The sequence below is a fragment of the Oryzias latipes genome, chromosome 2 (assembly GCF_002234675.1).
Source record: "Oryzias latipes chromosome 2, ASM223467v1".
NCBI lineage: Eukaryota > Metazoa > Chordata > Actinopteri > Beloniformes > Adrianichthyidae > Oryzias > Oryzias latipes.
The window spans coordinates 9,230,059-9,253,350 of record NC_019860.2 but is presented as its reverse complement, the minus strand read 5'-3'; the positions used below and the strand labels follow the sequence as shown (position 1 = coordinate 9,253,350).

Below are 23,292 nucleotides of genomic sequence, written 5' to 3'. Positions count from 1 at the left end.
ATATTTTGATCCATTCAGAGTATTCCTTTAAAAACCTGCATACTGAGCTCCAGCCTCTCCCAACCCATGAAAACAGGCAGGTCCTCACATTGCGACGTAGACCAGTGAGGAACAGCCCCTTCCAGGAAAAATCTGTGCTGGCAGCCCCGCCCCCAGGCTAAAACACACACACACTTTCTCCATGGTGCTAGCGGTGATCTGCTAAATGCTTTCATTTTCACATCAACTCTGAGAAAAAGGGTTGGTTCCTCTTCCACCTAATACACAGGGGCAACGACAACTCACTGCCAAGGCCGACGCCAGGTTAATGTCACCTACATAGAGCGAAAGGCGGAGCCTCAGCGATTGAGGTATCTTACTTCCTGGTAGGAAAAGGAGGTTTGCGAAAATAACTCCTATTTCATTTTGAAATTCGTTCTTTAGTGTGCCAAAGGCAATATACATAATCACATATAGGCTGTGGATATAATTTACTCTGAAACGCTTAAGAAAAGAATGATATAGGCCTTTTTTAAGGTGTTTCCCGATTAAAAATGTGTTATTTGTTTTTGTCAGTTCTTTATTGAAGTGTTTCATGTTTTATTATTTTATTTGTTGCTATTTACCACAATTTACGCTGAGATAGAAGACATTTGGGTTCATACACCAGACCAGCTGGTGGCGCCAAAACTGTATATGAACAGCCAGTAATCCACAGAAGAAGACAGGCACGAGGCGCTAGCTGGTTAGCAGGCTAGCAGCGTTAGCTTGTTTATAGAGGACGGTGGTGTTTTGTTGGGACGTTTGTGAGGTTTTTGGACAGAAAGGACGATACGTGGTTCGTGTGGGAACTCTCAGCATTTTCCAAAGTGTCGTAAATGAGTGAAGAAGTGTTGAACGGAAAGACAACGTGGATTGCTGTGATTGTGAGACTAGCAGATGATCGATCGGAGCTGCAGTGAAGAGGACGGCGGTGTTTGTGGGAGTTGGAGCTGAAGATCGGAGCAGGAACCATGTCTTCAGAACCTCAGGAAGGTTCTGTCAGAGAACAACTTTCTGCTGCTGAAGGAACCATCGTCCAGAACGAGGAGGAGCTCTGTCGTCAGCGCAGACTGCTGGAAATCAGGAAAAAACAGCTTCAGCTCCGCGTCATAGGTTTGTTCACTGCATCCATTTACAAACAAATCCATGACCGTCTTTGTTTTCCTCGTCTGAGCTGCTGTCTGGCCCCAAACTGTGCGGCTGGATAGCCTCCAATATTGCTGCCATTTTAGTTTCACCGCTAATGTTAGGTTGGGGATGCGAGGGGCTCTAAACTAATGGGAGAGAATGTAAACAAAGGGCTGATGGGAGATCAGCGGGCAGACATATCCGTGCACAGAGCAGCTGGGGCGCTTGCGCTGTTTTTTTTCTCCCTAAATTTTAGGAGGACACGTGTGGTTTATTGGCGTTTTTTCAGGTTATTTCTTTAAATTAAACCAGGAGTCACCAACCTTTTTGAGACTGAGAGCTACTCCGTGGGTATTGAGTCATACGAAGAACTACCAGTTTGAATTATAACAAATGTGCTCAGTCTGCTTTTAGTTAGTTATTAGTGATACTCATGTGAAAAGATTCATCACTTTAATGATTTCTCACAATAATGACAACAAGGTGGGAGACATATAAATATTCAGACCTTTATTCATCTCAGTAATTGTTACATTTTCAGATAATCTCTTACATCACTGCACCATCTTTACGTCAATGATGTAATGTTAAAGAAAAATCAACTTACAGATTTAAAAAATCTTTTCACAAACTATCACTTTGTCAATCAACTTGATACTGTCTGAATGAATCAGAATCAACGCCTGATCGTTCATCAGTTAAGTATGAGAGATCCGGCAGCGCGATTTAAGTGTCCAGTCCAGCAGCAGCGGCGTGTTTTGAGCACAGCTTCTTCCAGAAAAGGGCCGTTTTCATCCATCATTCATTCATCCGGGTGATAATTATTGTCCATGATCATCTTCTTCAGTGTTTCAGGATATTTTCTGAGTCAGCTGATGCCGTTTCTCCGTGTAGGGGCACAAACTTCAGTTTCTTTGCAAATCAGGAACCGCTGGAAGCAGCTGTTGGAAGCTGAAAGGCCGGTGTGCTCTTCATCTCCGCCCCCCTTTCCTCAGAAATTCGCGCAGCGTCTCAATCAGTTTGCGAAACCACGCATATTGAAACGTGAATAACACTGTATAATAAACATGTTTTTAAGACAGTCATTTTAAATCCATATAAATGCAAATTTTAAAATAATAGAAACATAATAAAAGTGAACTTTAGACGGAGGTCACTGGGGAGTTGTGCTATTTTTAGAACAGGCCTGCACCGTGTTGGTGACCCCTGAGTTAAACTGACTAATCAGATGCTTAATGTAACTTCTCCAGTTCTTTTAAACAGTTCAGACGGCTGAACAGTTCTTCAAAAATAAACATTAAATAGTGATGAGGCAGCATGACAGGGTGAAGGAGAGCGCTTTAATGTGACTACTATACTTAAATACATGACGGTCTGGTCTGCAGCTGCAACTTCACCTTCTCACACGCATATCACCGCTCATCGCCATGATGTTGACCTTTTTCAGAGCGTTGTACCCATCCCTCTGATCCATCAGGTTGCTAAACTAGAATCTATTGCTGGGAGGTTCTGCAGAACTTTGGCCCTCTTTAACAACAGAATTTTCGCTGTGCAGCTGCAGCGCTTCACTCGTTCTAATCCGAGCCGCTACGAAGCACCGCAATCTGTGTTTTTATATGATACTGGCAGCAACATGGCACAGAGATTGTGCCATGTTGTGTTACATGAAGAGGACTGAATGCGTGGTTTTCGTAATCATTCAGATCACGTGCGCCAATGCTGGAATGACAAAAAAAGCTTTATTTTGTTAACCTTTTTTTTTTTTTTAAATCATTTCACACTTAAACAGATCACTTCTATGAAGTAGCTCATTCATCTTCTAAGCCATTTTATCCCTTTTGGGGTCACGGGGCGATGGTAGGGCAAAACCTGGGCAGGGCGCCAGTCTGTTGCAGGGCCACAAATCACACATCTGTACATCTACGCTGCAGCCTTATTTTATACAATCAAGTACAAATATTGCAATTTGTTCACTAAAAACTAGAAAAAAAGGGTGATAATTAGTCAAGAAAGTTTGGAAACTGTTATGTTAGTATCTTCAAAGCCATACGGTTTTTAGTTTTTAGTCCTTCTCTGCATTGTATTTTTATTCCAATTTCAAAACAGGCCTTTTTCTACATTCCTTGAAGGCCCAAAGCGCTTTACACTGACAGTCCCATTCACCCACTGACATTGGCATCACTCTATAACCACCAGGAGCAATGTGGGGTTCATTTTCTTGCCCAAGGACACTTTGACACATGGGCAGGCAGGACGGAAACCCAACCTGCAATCTTCCGATCTATGTTTTTTTTTTCTTATGCGGTACGATGGCATAAATAAAAAATGTAGTTCCAGGACTCTAGACTAAATTTTGAACTGGTTCCACTGGGGCACCTACCTTTTTTTTTTTCTTGGGTGCACCCAGCATGAAAGTTTGGGGCACTTACCCTCTGGACCACATTACATGTAACTCAGCACTTTTACACGGACACTTGTTCCCTTTTTGTCGCTTTCAATGTCGGCATGAAGGACTTAAAATTGAAACACAATTCTACATTAATAATGAATTACATGAAAAATGTGGCGTTTAAAGACCAGCTCCAATGAAATTCAGTCTTTTGGTGTTCCTACGATGTTCTGGGGCTGCCCCTTGACTCGGTGCAGAAGGTGGGAGAAAGAAGGACGGTAGCCATCATCCTTGATGACGAACCGCCCCCACCCCATGTGTGACACAGTGCTAGGTCCAAGCAGCTCCTTCAGAGACAGACCGATACACCCCAGGTGTCTGAAGGAGCTGCAATGTGGGTCATTCCCATCTGCTGCTGTGAGACTCTATAACTAAAGCTGCTCCCACTGACAATGTGTTTATCTCCTAAGGTTTCTTTAAAATATGTTGTGCAATTTTTAATTACATTATTATAACCACTAGTACAATTTCCTTATTTTTTTTTAAACTGTACGTTTTAGTACATATGTGACACGTTTAATGTTTTTTCACCTGCACATACTATCCTGCTTTATTTCTGTCTGAAATGCTGCTGCAACATTGGAATCTTCCCATTGAGGGCCGAATCAAAGGATTATCGTTTCTTCTTGTAGCCTTTTACTCCTATATACTCCAGATTAAAACTGCATTTCTGAGTATTTGTTTATTCAAATCAGAAAAAATAAAAACACGCCGTTTGCTCCGCTGCATTCTGATGCATCCACTTGCAGACAAACGTCTTTGTTTTCCTCCTCTGAGCTGGAATCTGGATCAAAACTGGACGGCTGGAGAGCTCCAATATGGCTGCCATTTTTGCTACACCGCTAATGTTAGGTTGGGGTTGTGAGGGCGGATAAATAGCAGGAGAGAGTAAACACAGATTTCATTGGATACCAGTAGAAGGTTACTAGAGTGCAAACAGTCCCGTCCACACCCCTAAGAGGGAATGAGCTGCTGCTGCTCTGCAGAAACTCTGTTCACAAAAAAGATTTTTTTTTATTTTTTTTTATTTTGGCTAACAACTGCATAACAATTATTAAAATATCACTGGGAATGCTTTGAAAATGGATAAAAATAAGTTTATAGTGGGACTTTAAATTGCTTCACTGTGCTGACATTTAGGCTAAAAAAAGGTTTTGGGATTAGTACAGAGAATATCCAGAATCTGAATCATGAATTCAAATATTCTTTGACAGCAGCAGCTTTGTTTGGGTCAGCAGTAACTTTTGTGTTTTTGGTTTAAGGCACTTCATGTCTCATAACTGTCTGTCAAAATGAGGGACAAACGTCATCATCCAATGAGCGATGTCCCATAATACTTACTTTATCCAGTTTCTTCTGTGTCTTTGTTAACATTTTGACATCTGAAATGTTTCATTTGGTTATTTTGTCAGTTTGTTTTTTGTTCTTTTTCTTTTTTTGGAATGGTTCCAGTTCCAGGAATTTTGTTTTGATTTCTAAACTGTAATGTTGCCTTTTTTTTTTCTTTTCACTTTTTTTAATTGTTGCGATCTTTCTTATGTTTTTTGCGTTGAGTGATGTGATTTGAACTTCAGGGCCACCGTAGTTCATCCTTTTTTCATTCGCTCCAGCTGCTGCCAGTACGGGGCAGCTGACCCAAACTGAACGGCTCAATGCATTCTAATTTAAAAACAAAAAAACTATCACTCTTATTTGAGGTGTGTTAGGATTCCTGTGTCAGGAGTTTCAAGTTTGAACACACACAGAAATGAGGTTTTCAGAGATATTTTTTCCCCAACAGACCAACTGGACGTACCGGTGAGACCATGGATTCTTTTCCAGTCACACTGTAGAGTAGTGTTTTTCAACCTTTATTGAGCCACGGCACACTTTAACCCTGACAAAAATCCCGCGGCACACCAGCATCCAAAAAAAAAAAAAAGCAGAAATTCATGGTCTGTATTGATCGACAGCACCCCCCCCCCCCCCCTCCCGCAATCTCACGTGGATTTGTGTGATAATTGTGGCAGAAAAAGCAGGAAGTTGCGGCTGTTTTTTTCTAAGAGATGAACCACCAGCTAAAGACGAGCTTTAGCTGGTATTTTTGTTAGAACTGAGCGACTTTATCAGCAGAATTTAGAACAAGGAAGTGAAGACTTTAACCACTTCTGATTGGTCAGACTGATGACATGTGATTAAGCCTTCAAGAATGATTGGCGGAGACAGTTAAAGGGGCGGAACTTTTCCTTACACAGTTATAGCTGCAGCTAAATCGCGGCACCGTGATTCTTATCAAAATGTCTTTAATAGAATCAAATAAACACAAAGAAAAAGTAGTTTTAAGATCTTGTATATTCCTAACTACTCAGTGTTTTATCAGGGCCTGTTTTGATGAACACAGAGCTGATATCCTGGAGATGGAAAATGTTTTTAGATCAGTGAATGAGGGAAATTTCCCACGGCGCACTTGACCATCTCCCACGGCACACTAGTGTGCCGTGGGAGATGGTCAAGTGTGACCATCAACACTGGTTGAAAAACACTGCTGTAGAGCCCTGTGCTCTAAACGTCTGCAAAGTCCTCTGAGGATAATCTTAGTCTTAAAAAAGTGCTTTGGACATTTTCCCAGACATGTCTACAATATCAGAATGAGCTAATAATGACCAGAACAACAGAGCTGTAATAATGCTGCTGTCATGAATCCCTCCGCAGACATCTCTCACCTCATTTGTTTCTTTGAACAAATCCTATTTTCAGGAGGAGTAGGTGTGATTTTTTTTTTTTAATGGTTTATCATCCAGATTCATCAACACTTTGATCAGTGTGACTTGCTTTGGATCATCTGAGTGTCCTGCATAGATATTAAACTGAACCGCTCACTCATTACAACTTCGTCTTCTACATTCTGATCCTACAAATGTGACCCAATCCTTGTTTGTAGAGCCAAAATATATTATTCCTTCCAGATAGAAACTATCTGCACAAAAGTTAAGAAGCACTGAAGAGTGCAATGTGAGGGCTGTGTGAGGGAGTGGAACAGACAGAGCTCTGGCTGTAAAAAATAGTGTGTGGGGAGGAGGGACGGGCTCTGTGTGACTGGCTTATTATGGTTTTGACTGAGTTTGGCTGTCAGCTTCAATAATCTCTGTATGAGACGGTGAGGACCATGAGTAGCTCGTTCAGCCACAGACTGCTGCACCCCCAGTGCAAAAAAAGAAGGCAACAGGAGGTCCTTTGTCCAAAAAGCAGTTAGACTTTACAATTAGGGGTGTGGCAATCACCGCATAAAGGTGATGACCTCATCACCGCATTATTTTTTTTTTTTGAAAGTTCTGCAAATGGTGCGCGATTTGAACTATGATAAAAACATTCATCTTTGCTGATAATTTACTTTTTCTGCTAGTCCTGTGTTCACACTTCAAGGGTTTCTGGGGGAAACCTTTTATCACTGTTTTCCTTCACTCCCTGCGCTGCGCCTCTCACTCCCTCTACACAGCACGCGCTCCCTCTACTTGCACACACAAGCGTGTGGTTTCAGACGCACACACACATCCTCATTCTACAACAGAAGTTTCCGTCTCGTGAGGAAATACGACAAATTTACTGCATTCTAATTATTAATTTGCATCGTATTGTTTGCCATGACAAGCTGTGTGCGTTCTTGAGTGCGCTACACGGCCGCCCGCCGGAGGATTTTGTATTTGGGGGGGGTGGGGGGGTTGGGTATAACTGTTCTCCTTCACTCCATAGCACCAAACATGAATGGGCACTGTTAGATTTGAACATCATATTGAATATCAAATGGCGTTACATAACTGCCATAAAGTGAAAGGGCGTAAAGACAACTGAGCGGGCGTATTCAGGAATTGAGTAAGGAACCTTACAACCGCACAGGTGTGATTCTAACCGAGCGACCCCGTATTTTACAATTGCAGGCCTGCAATCCTGAGTGGTGATCCAGCGCAGTTAGTTCCTCTTTGTGCCCTCACCTGGATTTACGCGTAGTGTTAAGGGGGCGTTTTTGTCACTTTGGGGGTGTTATTCAGGGGTGTGTTTGTCACTTGGGGGCAGGATTTTCTGGTTGATCTGATTGGCTGAAATTTGGGGCGCGACTTTCATTTTGGGGCTTTATAGGAAAAGATACAGCGTTTGACCACCGGGGGACAGTCTACCAGCTGTCCCCAACTTACCCCCTTCCTCATATAACCTCATATTAGGGTGAGGGGGTGGGGGGTTTAGCCTGCGATGCGCCTTGGGGGTGGGGGGGGGGCTATTTGGCAGTGCCCCCCCCCCCCCCCCCCCTCCTATGGTTGCCGTATGGAGTGGGCCCCCCCTCTTTCGGTTTTATTTGCACCTTAGACATGTAGGGCCCTTGGTAGGGGGGGTGCTTGGACATCACTGCCAGCAAGCAGCAGATGTCCTCCTGGCACCCTACCCGCCAATTTTAACCAAACCTTAGACATTTAGGGCCCCTTGGTGGGGAAGGGTGAGGGGACATCACTGTGAGTAATCAGGAGATGTCCCCTTAGTGCCCTACCCGCCAATTTTAACTGCACTCCCCTTAGTACATACACCCCTCCCCCTTCAATATATACATTCCAACATAAACACACACACATGCACACACACACCCTCTCAAACACACATACACGCACACACATTTTGCAAGAAAGGTGGGACCAAGGACCATCTGTCCCCTACCCCTTCCCTGGTGGGGGGTACGGGCCCCTTGGCAACGGCGGCCGTGTCCCCTGGATGCCGGCTTCCTGGGCCCGGCGGTGCTCTCTCCGCGCGGTGGGGGGGCTCACATTACACCTGAGCCGGGGGTGTTCGTGTCCCTGGGGGGTGGGCTCTGGTCCTTGCCCCTGGGCGCTGGGCCCCGCCAAATTTCCAACTGTGGCCGAGCCTGGTCGGGTTATATTTACAACACCCCTTGTGGGCCACCTTTTTTCCCCTGGGTTCCCCCCTCCTGGGCGGGGGCGGCGGGCCCCTGCCTCGCTCCTCCCTGGACCAACCGTGGGCCGGGTGGGTGTCTGCCTGGAGTGCGGAGCGGGTCTCCCTTGGGGGGTCCTGGCTTGTACCTGGGGTTGGGGCGGGGGGATGCCCGGAACTCCTGGGTGGTGATGGGGTGCTCGTCTGGGGCTGTGGGCGTCCCTCTCCGGTTTGGCCCTCCGTTGGGCTTAGGGTTGTGCCGATGGACGATATCATCGTCCATCGTGATGGGTGACTGACATCCCGATGGAGAGACCACCATCGTGATGCCACGCCCCCGCCACGTTGCGCGTCGACATCATAAGCCGCGGTTACATGTACAAAATATCTTGATGGGATCAATGGTCGGATTAGAATCCAACCGTGTACATGGGCCCAGAAAAATGTTTTCAGAATATAAAAACGTTCACTAAGGTCACAATTTCGGTCGGAATAAATCATTCGCACACGCGCAGTATTCGCACATGCGCAGTTTGAAAACCGGAAGAGGATACAACTTCCGCCGAGCGGCTTTTTTTCCAAACTTTATTGAAGGTAACAATTCAATACAAAACGATAACAGCGGCGAGCAGCTATATACATTGACATGTCAGCTCGGTAAAATACGAGACGATCTTCTAAACGTGCTTTTAATAATGTTACGGTTATTATGAAACACCTGTTCGCTCATCATTTGAATTTTAATCCGTGTGGTCAGTGCTTTTTCTGAACGTAGCCAGGATTAGCAGTATGCTAACACGGGCTAACAACATTAGCTTTGGGTGGCGCTGCATGCTGTGAATAACATCAGCCTTTATTTAGTCGGGACACGACTGGAAACACAAATCCACGTGATTGTTTGAATGTTTTCTAAGGACTGAGCGACATTTCTGCTCTGAAGCTCAAACCGCTGTGTGTCTGATGACGATCCGAACTGTGCTCAGACACACGTTTAGACCCGGTTCTGAGTTTGATAGCTCGTACCCTAGAGCTGCGGGACGGATCGCAGTCTTAAATCTCCCACACATACCGCTCATGTACCCCCCCCCCCCCCTTCCCATCAAACATAAAGCTGTAAATCCGCCCTCCGCCGGTCCACTTCGCTAGTTAAGTGCGGGAGCGGACCACTTCTTTTCTATTTTGCTTGTTACTTTTTCTGTTAAAGTCACTTCCCTCAGTTTCCCTCAAAGCAAAATAACGAATAGCAGTTATATAAGAACGAAAAATGTAAAAATACCCCCCCCCCCGACGATGTCATCGTCCATCCCGATGGTTGACAGCAAACATCGTCAACGGCCAAATTAGGGGACATCGCCCAACCCTAGTTGGGCTCTCCCGGCGCGGCGGGGGGGCTGCTCTCCTGGTTGGGCTGGGGCGGCGCTCTCTTTCCCTCCGTGCCTCCCTGCTCTCTGGCTCCGGGGGCCTCGCGGCGGTCCTGCTGACCCTGGCCTGGGTGGTGGGCTTTGTCTCCCAGGGGGGCGGTTGTTCCCTGCCTGTTTCCGTGTGGCGTTGGGGGGGATTCCGGCTGCTGCTGCGGCGGGGGTCGTGGGGTGGGGATGGCTGGGCACTCTCCCTCCTTCTTTTCACGTTCCACCATCCATTTTAGAAGAACATAAACACTCACCTGAGCCTAACAGTTTGCATGATTGAATGACTGAAATATTTCACACTAGTTGGTTTTAAGGCATAAGTATGTGTGTGAACACTATCTGTTTTGTGTACATGTCGACATGTGGACATTTTTGCAGCTAGCGGGTGTGTTGGTAACGTTTGAGTGTGTGTGTGGACAGGCCCCGCCCTTTTTGTTCTACATTTGAACCTTACCGTAATGATAAACAACCAGTAAACTTGTTGCTCTATGCTGCTTCATGGTCTTATCCCCCCTCTCACTATCACCCCCCCCCTCTCTCTAACATCCCTCTCTCTTCTTCCCTTCTTTCCTTTTCCGTCCGGTCCAACACCCAAGATTTTCAAACATGGTTGAAATTAATAAAGTTTGGCCTCAATTACAAAAGGGGTTTATTCAGACATACCTTTGGTTTGTCTTAAGATTAATAACCCCTATTGTTAAAGTAAAATATGTCCAACACATAACAGGCCCTCAGCTCTCATCTGCCTGCCCAGCTGTTGGACAGGACAGGTAAAAAAAAAAAAAAAAGCGGCGGCTTTAACGTGGATTAAAACTGTAACGAATGCAGTGATTTTCACATGAGAAAAACTTACAGCACAAAAAAAACGCTGCACTGTCTGACCTTGGTCTTGGTTTGTTGGTTAACGTTTTAATCCACGTTACATCCGCCGTTTTCTCTATTAAAGCTTCTAAACACAAACAGGGGTGGCAAACAACTTTGACACATGAGAGTCAAAGAGCCACAGACACACAAAAACACAATTAAATCCATATTATTTTCCATAACCCCCTCCTCTCCTTACAATACAACAGCACTGGATTAAACGGCGCAGTTTCAGTTATGGGTGTTTTTTCTGTATTTAACGTTAAAACATACTGTTAAAACATGCATGCTGGTGTGTGTTTTAAAAAGGCAGCGAACACAAAACTGAGTTGGTTGTGATTTCTTTTTTTCTTTTTTCAGTCATCAATCAACACCAAAAAATCCATCAAAGTCCTCATCTACTGTATGTAGAATGAACAGCTGAGTTACATTTCCATCAATCACGCCGGCTTCCCTTTCGTCATCGTCAGAGTCCGTCTTATAGCCGTGTGGCTCCAAAGAACAGTGAAAGCAGACGCATCACCCCAAGTTAAAGTCTTGCAGTCCCAAAGTCTGGCGTTACTCGCGCGTTGCTGCCTCCCAGTTAAAGGAGCGGGGGATGGACAGCTTTTCACTGTCATCTGCTGGAAGTTGCTGCGCTCGAGTTGATCTTCCAACACAGGCAACATCCCTTTCCGCGGAAACTCAGCTGCTGCTGCCTCTTCTTGGCTTATTGGAGTTGGTTTTCCAGCGTCCTCGCTTGCAAACCATGGATTCATTATTTTAAATTCTCAGGCAGCTGAGGTTCGATAAAGTTAGAAAGATCTTCACAGATTTGGACTTCCAGCCTCAATAACTGTTCTGATTTAGGGTTGGGCGATGTCCCTTAAATTGGCCTTTGACGATGTTTGCTGTCAACCATCGGGATGGACGATGATATCGTCGTGGGGGGGGGGCTATTTTTAATATTTTGGTCCTATATAATTCTTCCTCTTTCGGCTTCTCCCATCAGGGGTCGCCACAGCGAACAAGTCGCATGGTAAATTTGGCAATGTTTTACGCCGGATGCCCTTCCTGACGCAACCTTCTCAAACCGGGCTTGGAACCGGCACAGAGGTAGAGAAGGGAACAGGGAGCAGCCCGGAGTCGAACCCTGGTTTCACGGACGGAAGGCGCCGCAAACCAGCACGAGCTAAACCGGCTCCTCTAGCTGATAAATCAGCTAATTCTGTCGCAGAGAAAAGTCCTATATAATTGCTATTCGTTATTTTACTTTATTTATTTTATTTCCCAACTAATGACTCATCCGCTATTATCCAGTATAAACTGAGGGAATTAACAAACAAACTAGAAAAGAAATGGTCTGCTCCCGCACTTAACTAGTCAAGTGGATCGGCGGAGCGCGGACTTACAGCTTTGTGTTTGAGTGGAAGGGGGGAAGGGGTGCTTTGTTACATGAGCGGTATGTGGGAGATTTAGAACTGCAATCCGTTCCGCAGCTCTAGGGGAACGGGCTACCGAACTCAGAACCGGGTCTAAAAGTGTGTGTCTGAGCAGAGCTCGGACCGTCAGCACACACACAGCGCTTTGGGGCGGTGTGAGCTTCAAAGCAGAAAGGCCGCTCAGTCCTTAGAAATCGTTGAAACAATCACGTGGATTTGTGTTTCGAGTCGTGTCCCGACTAAATAAAGGCTGATGTTATTCCCACGTGTTTACATGCAGCCAGGATGCAGATTGCAGCACCACCCAAAGCTAATGTGAGCCCGTGTTGGCATACTGCTAATTCTGGCTTCTTTCCGGCTCCGTTTTTCAACAGAAAAAGCAATGACCACACGGATTAAAAATAAAACGATGAGCGAACAGGCGTTTCATAATAATCGTAACATTATTAAAAGCACGTTTAGAAGATCGTCTTTTATATTACCGAGCTGAAATGTCAATGTATAAAGCCGCTCGGCAACATTGTTTTGTACTGAATTGTTACATTCAATAAAGTTTGAGAAAAAAATAGCGGCTCGGCGGAACTGATATCCGCTTCCAGTTTTTCAAACCCTACTGCGCACGTGCGAATGATTTATTCCGGCCGAAAGTGTGAGCCATGTGAAAGTTTTTTATATTCTGAAAACATTTTTCTGTGCCCATGTACACGGTTGGATTCTAATCCAACCATTGATCCGGTCAAGATATTTTTCACATGTAACCGCGGCTTATGGTGTCGACTCGCAGCGTGGCGGAGGTATCGTCCATCGGCACAACCCTATTCTGATTAATGCAAATTTTTCAGCAAGTATCCCAATCCTTTTGTATTAACACAGAGAGTGAACCACAAATGCATTTCTAAAGAAAAAAGATTGTTTTTTTTGCCTTTTAATCAGAATTGTTCGCTTCAAGCTGTGAAGGCAGACAAGCAGCGAGCCGGCTGCCAAGGGACAGAACTGCAGCTGCTCTCTCCTAGGTCCTCTTTACTAAAGTCACACATCACACATTAGGGCCATTGGTCTTACATTTTGGAGAAAATGATGCTTGTAATAATGCTTCAGTTTCCGATTTTGACGTCTGTACCAGAGAGCACAGGTGAAGCCTCGCTTGCAGCTCGAGAGCGTTCCGCTGCAGAAGAATCAAAACGCTCCCCCAACACACGTGTGTGCATTCCTTCCTTCAACACACGCAGCGCGCGGACACAACACACATACTCTTTCTACATTTATAAAGTTAGTTCATTGGTTAAATAGGTAGTAGTTAGTTGTTATTAGTTAATAAAGAATACTGCGTTGTATTCGTATGCATTCGCGATGCGGCAGCCGGGGGATTTTTCTTTAGCAGGGGTGGGGGTTTACTACTACGCTGTGCCCCCTGCTGGTTCATCACCGTGGTGATCAAAAATCCAACCCGGCACAGCTCTATGTACAATAACACCGTATAGGACTGCTGAAATTGCTGCTGTATTTACTGTTTAATATTTATTTATGACATGTACTTTTACCACCATTATTCACTACTACTTTTGTCCTTTCTCTTGCCATTTGTTTTCCCAACTGTTACATTTCTTGTTTGGCTGCTGTAACAACAAAATTTTCCTCCGGGGATCAATAAAGTCCAATCTTATCTTATCTCTTAATAACCCAAATACTAACATCCCGGGTTTTGTAGAGTCCAGTGTTGTCCTCCTGGAGAGACAAGAGTGCATCACATGTTGATGTCATGTTCTTCCTAGATTGAAAAAAAGAAAAAAACTGTCATAGTAATATTTCTCCAACATATCCAGTCCATGTGACTGATAAAACAATGTAATGCTTCTGTTTTATTCCAAATAGTAATCTATCTGCAACAGAATGCTTGATTAATATCAAGGCAGCCTTTTTTGTATTAAAAACACATTATAAAGATCTGCATTTTCCCCCATGAAAAAGTCAAACAAACATCCCTCCAAGTCATAAATAATAATCTGCATCTCTCTGTGTCCCTGCACGCTTTCCAGTCCTCGAGGACTTCTGTCCATACTGTGTACTCTGAGTCTGAAATTAACACTCGTCATTCTTCATTCTTGAGCATTTTATCCCCTCGCCACATGCAGAGTAAATGCTTGTGACAAATTAGTCATGTTTAAGTTATGTTTGCACCCTTCTTTTGGTGAATTCCTTTTATCTGTAATACAGTCTGCACACGAGGTGAACAAGTACCAAGGCACCCTGATCACTTCTGTTAATTCACCTCTGCATGGCGTTTAGCTTTTGGCTGATGAAGCAGCGGGACGTGACAGCTTTTAACAGGATCCAGACAGAACTTGAGGATAAACCTGCTGGTCTCACAGCAGCAACAGAAAGTTTAATATAAAATGTCGATTTGGAGATTTTAGTAATGTAACACAGTGATGCTATGTTAATGAGCTGTTCCAGGCTTTCGTATTGCTGTGCTTAAGAACACAGAAAACTCCTTTGTGATAGAAAGTTAAACACTTCACTGTGTCTTCAATAAAAATTCAATTCAATAAAGGAGTTCCTTAAATAAGTATCATCGGGGGGGAAAAAGAAATACCAAACAATAATTTTGTTTTCATCTCACGTAATGATATAGTGATTTCCTCTACGTTTGTGTTCAACATACAATGGGGCAAAACGGTATTCAGTCAGCCATCAATCTTGCAAGTTCTCCCGCTTACCTTAGAAGAGCATAAATACTCACTTGAGCACAGGTGCTATCTCACCTTTGCACAAATAGTTTGACTGACTGAATGAAATGTTTCACATGAGTTGGTCTGAAGCAGGGGTCACCAACCCTGTGCCTGCGGGCGCCCATGCGCCCCGAGCACCCCTTGTAGCACCCGCAGGGAATGCTCCAAAAATAGCACTGCTCAAATAGCAAATCAATATATTGTGGCGATCTGGGGGTTAGCCCCGCCTACAGCTTTTAATACTCATGGGAGTTGGGGAATCTCGGGTGTGTTAAATCGCTCACCATAAGTGAGGGAGCTATGAGCAGAAGTCAGGTTTATGCTGTTGGGCTGGTGGTGGGTGTGTTCAAGATTAACAGACAGATATGATTGTCTGCTAACTCATGTGTAGGGATGGGTACCGAGCCCCGGGGCATCAGTCTTCAAGGCCGCAGTATCCGTAAGATCTGACCTAACGGTTCTGCTATCGGTACTGGAGAAGTCACATTTTTTTGTGTCCCACAAGATATAAACGTTATCTGCCATATTTAACTCACCAAGTCAGTAAATTTTCCTTTAATTAATGATGATGCTTTATCCTGCTTCATGGTCTAGTCTAAATCACAAAAGGGGTTAATTCAAAGATGCACCTACTGTGTCAATAGATTCATAACCCCATGTTGTAACATTAAAATATTTCCAGCACAAAGAGGCTTTCAGCTCTCATCTGTTTGCTCAGCTGTTGTACAAGACAAGATTGAAAAAAAAAAAGAGACGAGAGAAGCCTGTAATTTTCATCATAGGTATACCTCTACTATGAGAGACAAAATTGGATTTTTATGCCCTTGGCAAGATTTTCATTTGCATCACAGAGTTAGAGAAGCAAAAGCAAGAAATGAACAACTTTGAACATTTAAAAAAAAAATTCAAATCCATTCAAGTATGTAATAAAACGCGAAAGCAAGTGACATTAACGCAGATAAAAAATATATAAATATTGCACTGAATCTCAAATATTTTTTAATCAATTTGAGCTTTGAGGGATTTCTTTCAGTGGGAGCCACTGTCACAGGCAGAGTGAGTGGCAGAAATTGTCATGGGCCAGAGCCCTTCTTAGTGTTTGACACTTCTGTAGCATGTGCTCTTTTTCAAAGTTGGAGAAATGGAGGAGCACACCAAACATGTCATTCACCTCTTTCAAATCTCTCATCAAGTTGAGGAGATGGCACCATCTACGGCCACATTAAAACGTGGGAGATGTGCCAAAAAAAATCAAATCTTAGATCTTTTCATTCCAAATTCGATTTTAGATTCTAAACTATCATTTTTCTCCCCATTCATATCTAACCAAAACTATTTTATTGTATCATCTCCTTTGGAAATTGTCTCTAACACAAAGCTTAACTAAGTACAAGCTGTCAAAATGTTTGCAGACCAATGCAGCAGATGTGTTGTGAGCTACCGCTCGTTTGAGCAGCTCAAAGAGAAATGCTAGAACGCACTCAGCAGAGCATTTTTGGTAGCAACAGCCTTGGAACGGATTTTGCTGCATTTGGTTTGATGCGCCACGTTTGAAGTCACAACCAAAATCTGATTTTTGACTCACCAGGCAAGTTGACTGGTAAATTAATTTAAAAAAAAAGCTACCAACCAAATGATTCCATTATTTTACAAATAAAAACCATAGGTGTTTTAATAAATAGTATGATGTTGAATGCAAACAGAGAGGAAGTCACAACATAATGAAAACATCAGATAAAAACATTGATTTCTAATCGATCTTTTCTCTCTGCTTTTGGCGTTTTCACATTGTTTTCTATTGAAGTTGTTTCTGTTTTCTTGCTGAAAAACGCCACCATGAGAAGAGTGGTTTCAGTCAGTCATCTGTCGTCTGAACCAACTGTAAAGTCTTGTCAACCCTGGTAAGAAAACAAGGACAGTTTTACTAAAAGGGAGCAGATTGACAGAAAAAGTACTTTTTTTCCTAGTTCTGCCTCCAGTTGATTAATTTTTATATGAAATCATAACAAAAACAGCTTAAAAACATGCTGATGTTTTGGATTTTTGCTTTTAACATTAAACGTGCAGCTCAGACGAGGGAAGGGGGCTGGAGGATTCAGCACAACATCTGAAAGGGCACAATTTTTGGTGCAACACCGGTTCTGTCATGCTACAAAGATGCAGCTAAATCACAATGGTTTAGATTCTGTTAATATTTAGAAAATATAATTCTTTTCATTAATATCCTATGAATTTTTCTTTTTATTAATGTCCAATGAAGGGGGCCGGTTTTGCTCGTGCTGGTTTGGGGCGCCTTCCCAAAACCAGGGTTCGAATTCGGGCTGCTCCCTATTCCCTTCTCTGCTTCTGTGCCGGTCCCAAGCCCGGATAAATTGAGAGGGTTGCGGCAGGAAGGGCATCCGGCGTAAAACATTGCCAAGTTAACCATGCAACTCATCCTCGAGGGAGGGTTGTTTCGCTGTGGCAACCCCTGATGGGAGAAGCCGAAAGTGAAAGAAGATTAATGTCCTATGAATTAATTTTTTTGGATATATCCCTCGGTCCGTGAAAATACTTACCATTGACTGGGAACTAATTACCGAAGTTTCTGGACTGTAGAGCGCACCTGTTTATAACCACATCCGCTGTATTTTTTTTATAATAAAAAACATTAGAAAAAGATGTACAAGCCGCACTGAGCTATAAGCCGCAGATATCTGTCAAAAAATTCGATATTTATTGCATGTAAAGAACGATTTTGTACTATAATTGAACATGTTTGTACCTAAACCAGGGGTCGGCAACCTGTACCTCTCAAAGAGCCATTTGGATCAGTTTCCCACTGAGATGAATGCACAGGGAGCCGCAACACTAGGTGTGTTAGAAACAATGTTTTGGCCGATTTATCGCGATAGTTTATTTGGCAATACTATTTAAACTTCCACAGATTAAAAACATTACAATCATCAGTTATACATTAATACAATGACATATCAAACTTAGGATAATTAGACATTAAATCAAAGATTGCTTGAAAGGGAGTGGAAGGAAGCATATCTCTATAATTCCACCCCTGTTCTACCGTGACCATTTTATTCCATTAAATTATCATTATCCGGTTCATAACTTTTAATCAAACAGAATTAAGAATCCTAAGTATCAATAAAGCACATGACAAAGATAAATTCCTTAAATTAATATGTAAAAAATAGACATATAACTATTTTAGAAATCAACATGGCAAATGGAGATCAATTATTTAAAATATATGCTGATTATATTCATTAGAAAAATCATCTATACGATTAAAAATAATACTATATCAGTAAAATAGACATTACACTGTTTCAAAAATCTTCATAGCCTAAATTGATCAAGTATCAAAAGTTAAAAATAACCTTTTGGAGCAAGTGAAGTTTTATCCCATTTTTAAAGTATTTGGTATGACTCGGCCTGGGTTTGAACGCACAACCTTCCAGTTACAGGGCAGACACTCTAACCACAAGGCCAATGAGCTGGTGGTAGAAAGTAGAACTCAAGCTGGATGTGTCGGGAAAATTCAATTGCATTTTAGAATTTGATGCGGTGGGTCAATAAAAACTGGGACACCCCTGTTTGGACACCCCTGGTCTACAGTAACACAATGTTTAGATTTCCTTTTTGTTTCTCTATTAGAAGTGCACAACTTTTCTTTTACTGGACAATCACATTCTACTTTACCTATTTAACATACAATGAAGGATCTCATAGGAACAAGTATCACTTTAAAACCATTTATTGAATATTGGACATAACTGTAAACCATAAGCTCCCCATTGCCAGTTATCTATTAGGAACATGTATCCCTTTCAAAAATAACATCTACCTGAAAACAATCAATTACTGACTGTGACTGTAAACATAAGCTTCCCAATATAATAGGAGCAAGTATACATTTTAAAAATAAAGTGTTCCTGAAAACAGACGGAAGGATATCGGTAGACTTCTTAATATCGGATCAATACGATAAACCCAAATTATGCTTATATAACCCGATACTGACACAAATATATCGCCCATCCCTAGTTTTAATACACAAAGCCCTTCAAAATTATAAAAGGTCTTCCTTTTGTGTTTATGTTCCTGCAGTTGTCCCCCAGCATGTAACTGAAGAGGAAGATCTCGGCAACCAGCCATGGAACCTTAAAGTGGAACAGGAGGAACCAGAACCTTTACAGATTAAAGAGGAACAAGAGGAAGAAGATCTTCCACAGACTGAAGAGGAACAAGAGGAAGAAGATCTTCCACAGACTGAAGAGGAACAAGGGAAAGCAAAACTTCCACAGATTAAAAAGGAACTAGAAGATCAAGAACCTCCACAGATTAAAGAAGAGCAAGAAGGGTTCTGCATTAGTCTGGATGAGGAGCAGCTCTATCTGAAACAGGAGACTGATACCATGATGGGGATTCCAACTTATGAAGAAAATGATCTCAGTGAAACAGAAATAAGCAATCAGCAGAGCTTTAATGTAACTGATAGTCAGGATGAAGAAAGAAGCCAACATGGCGAATCAACATCAAGTGCAGATGAAGAGACAGACCCACAAAACGAAGATCAGATGGAGAGAAGAGACAGAATTTATGTCCAAAATGATGTCAGTCCTCACATGTCAGAAAGTCAGTGTGACTTTGATGTTAGAAAAAGCTTCAAGATGGCAACTTTGGTTGAGAAACGCAAACAATCTCCAAACAAAAAGAGACTTTCCTCTGTAAAGTCTGGTGAAAGCTCACAGATTGTTAGTAATCTCTTTGTCTACGCAAAAACTGATTCTGATGATACACTTTATATCTGTACCGAATGCGGTAAAAGTTTTGGTGACTGGCCCCAGTTCAGACTTCACATGAAAACTCACACAGGAGAGAAGCCTTTTACGTGTAAAGAATGTAGTAGAAGTTGTAGTGATGCATATGATCTCAAAAGACACATGAGAACTCATACAGGTGAGAAGCCTTATTCTTGTAAAGAATGTGAAAAATGTTTTAGTCAAATATCTAGTCTCAAATCACACATGAGAACTCACACAGGAGAAAAGCCTTTTTCGTGTAAAGAATGCGATGCGAGTTTTAGTCGTGTATCTAATCTCAAAACACACATGAGAACTCACACAGGAGAAAAGCCTTTTTCGTGTAAAGAATGTGATAAAAGTTTTAGTCATATATCTAGTCTCAGATCACATATGAGGACTCACACAGGAGAGAAGCCTTTTACTTGTAAAGAATGTGATCAAAGTTTCAGCGAAATATCTCATCTTAAAAGACACATGAGAACTCACACAGGCGAGAAGCCCTTTTCTTGTAAAGAATGTGGTGCCAGTTTTAGTCGTGTCTCTAATCTTAACAGACATGCGAGAACTCATACATGAGAGAAGGCGTTTTGTTTTCAAACCATTGAAGGATTTAGTGTAAACTCTTAACTCAAGGAAATTTACAGCAGACAACCTGTGAGGTAAAAGACATTTGGGTTTTGCATAGGAAGGGAAAAGAATTGTGAAAAGTAACATTTTTCTCCCATTAACCCTTGTGCTATCTTAGATGACCCCACCCTTACATTGACGTGTTCTCCCTACCATGACAAAGATGGATAAAGGTGGAAAGATTTCATGTAATCCATGGACACCAGTGAAGATCACAAATCATTGAAGAAAAAAGGTTCAGAGCACTGTCTAGTCTGACCCAACTCCCAACATCAAAGTGCCTAGGATAGCACAAGGGTTATAAAAGGAAACTTGAATTGACATTTTTCCAGTGACTTTCTCACAGGAAAAAAGCAAAGTTCTCTGTCTCAGTAAAATGGAATAAAAGATTTTAATATTCACAAGTCCTGGGGTCCCAACCTAATGTTCTAATGTACTCAAAGCTCTTTTTGAGGTTTCCTAAATCTTTAAATTGTCTCTTAGTCTGGGAAATAAGCTTCCATTACATGTACTCATAGCCACAGGCTGATGGCCTCCATACCACAGCACATTGATGCAGTAATTCCGTTAAAAGGAGGCATGAGTTAGTATTGAATGAGTAAAAAATTTGACAGTTTTCTGACGTTTAAAGTGTGCTGAAAATATCATGGTTCTTTTATTAGTTTTGTAAAAAACTAGTTTTTTAAGGCACTTTTTAAGTTTTCATCAGCTTAAAACTTTTCACAAAATTCTTTTTTAATGTACCTGTAAATAGAAATGTGCCGTTTTGAAATAGAGCTAAATCTTGAAGGCTTCATTGTGCTTGTAGATTATGCTAAGACAATTTGCATGCGTTCAATGTGTGTGTTAACATGACAACACTAGAAATATTTTGTATATATCTTTAATTTTAATACTTTTTATGTAATCAGTGAACATTTCATTATAATCTCAAATTCAGTTCAGCACTGCGAGCAAGTAACCATTCAAGTAACTATGAGGAAAAGTTTCCCAAAAATGTATTGAGGAAGATGCAGATAATAACCAGACTGGTATTTCTGTCTTTTGTTTATGTTATTCATGTTTTCTAGTAGACATTAGAATTGTTTATCTGTTCTTTTTAGTTCTCAGTGTTCTGTTCTAATCTTATCTGTGAAGAATAAAGTGGACGTGAACATCAGTCAGAAGTGTGGAGTCTTTCCTACAGTGTGGGTTTCTGCTGTTTGTTGGTTCTCTGCAGGTTCCAAAGCTGGGGTCTGTTCCAGAAAGCAGGTTATGTGACGTACCCGAGTAAGTTTAAGGCTAAGTATTAAGTTACTATCCTCAACTTTCAGTTCCAAATCTTCATGTCACTTTCAGGGTATGCATGTAAGTAACCATAGCAACTTACTCTCTGAACCTAACCTACTCCAGAGCTGGTTCAGTGAGGTTACCTAGTATGATGTGCCCTTTTGACGACAAACCTGTGGATGTAGAAGCACGCATTATATGAGAAAACCTTTGCATGTAATTAGGGTGGCAGCTTTGTTTCTTTATATGAAAGGCTGATGTGTAATGCCACCCATCTCATCACAAATGTTGAGGCCAAATGGGCAGGGTCTGTATATGATGACAGACTATTCAGGGAGTCAGCATTGGGCCATTCATTTAAACAGAGAATGGATAGTTTTCCAGCATTTTAATCATCACAACAAGATGGCCGACAGTGCAGCAGGGCTAATGTGAGCTCCGATAAAACCTCAGTCTGGTGCTTATAATTACCTAACCTGCTCAACTCTTTCTTGGGCTGCTTTCATGCTTGGCTGATTCTTTTTTAATTTGTCCATTGAAATTTACATATTAAGCTGTGACATTGTGCATTTTTTACCACATGGACTCGGATATGGGTCAACCTGTGACAAACAAAACCTTGGTAGAGACTCTACAGCAGTTCAAAAATGAGATGTTATCTCATTTTGACGCTAAACTCGACACAATTCATAATAGCGTCCACCAGATGCAAGATTCGCTGAACTTTATGAAGACTACAGTGGGTGAACTGGAAGGCCGCGTTGGTTCCAACCAAGATGAGCTGTCTCGTCTGGAGACACGCATAAAACAACTGGAGAAACAGAACTCTTACCTGGCGGAGAGAGTTGAAGATGTTGAAAACTGGAGTAGAGCCTCTAATATTCGCCTTCTTCGTGTGCCTGAGGGTTCTGAGGGCCGTGACATGATCGGCTTCGTTGGTCAGCTTCTCATCCAACTTTTTGGCCAGGATAAACTTCCCTCTCCTCCTGTCATCGAAAGAGCACATCGCTCTCCTGGAACACCCAATCCCAATCCCAAAGCTGGTCCACGGCCAATCCTCGTAAGGTTTCTGCACTTTCAGGACAAGCTCAACATTCTTCGCCTCTCCCGCGACAAAAAGGAGCTTCTGTTTAAAGGAAATCGAGTGCATATTTATCCCGCTTTCAGTGCTGGTTTCATGGAGAAACGCCGTCTGTTTACTACGGTAAAAAAGAAGCTCCGTGACCTGGATATTGAATATGCTATGCAATATCCTGCAACGCTTCGAGTCCAAGTCGCGGGAAAAAGGCTGTTCTTTCGCTCACCTGACGAGGCTGAGATCTTCATCCGTGATTTTTCCTCACAGTCCCCCTGAGTAGTGTTTTGAAGGTCTGTTTATTAAATTAATTTTGCATGATCATAAACATTTGATAATTGGTAATATTTACAGACCCCCTAATTCACCCTCTGACTCAGTTAAAAACATTGTTTCTACTGCTACATCCTTGGGTTGTACAAGTGAAATGATCCTGTTGGGAGACTTTAACATAAATTGGTTATGTCCGTCATCTGCTACTAAACGTACTCTTTTTAATAGCTCTAATTTCTCACAGTTAATATCTAAACCTACAAGAATTAGCACTAACTCTAAATCTCTAATTGACTGGATTCTAGTAACAC

General features: G+C 42.3%; 2 protein-coding genes across 2 annotated transcripts in view; both read left to right on the top strand.

The window, feature by feature from the left end:
- Window positions 1–23,292, top strand: part of LOC105355408 (NACHT, LRR and PYD domains-containing protein 12-like) — a 768,227-nt gene that overhangs the window by 23,449 nt on the left and 721,486 nt on the right. The window lies entirely within an intron of this gene.
- On the top strand, window positions 683–20,540 carry LOC105355395 (zinc finger protein 664). Its single transcript, XM_011482367.3, has 2 exons — window positions 683–1,134; window positions 19,040–20,540. Exons 1-2 carry the CDS (start codon window positions 993–995, stop codon window positions 20,311–20,313), a joined length of 1,416 nt encoding a protein of 471 aa, XP_011480669.2. The 5' UTR covers window positions 683–992; the 3' UTR covers window positions 20,314–20,540.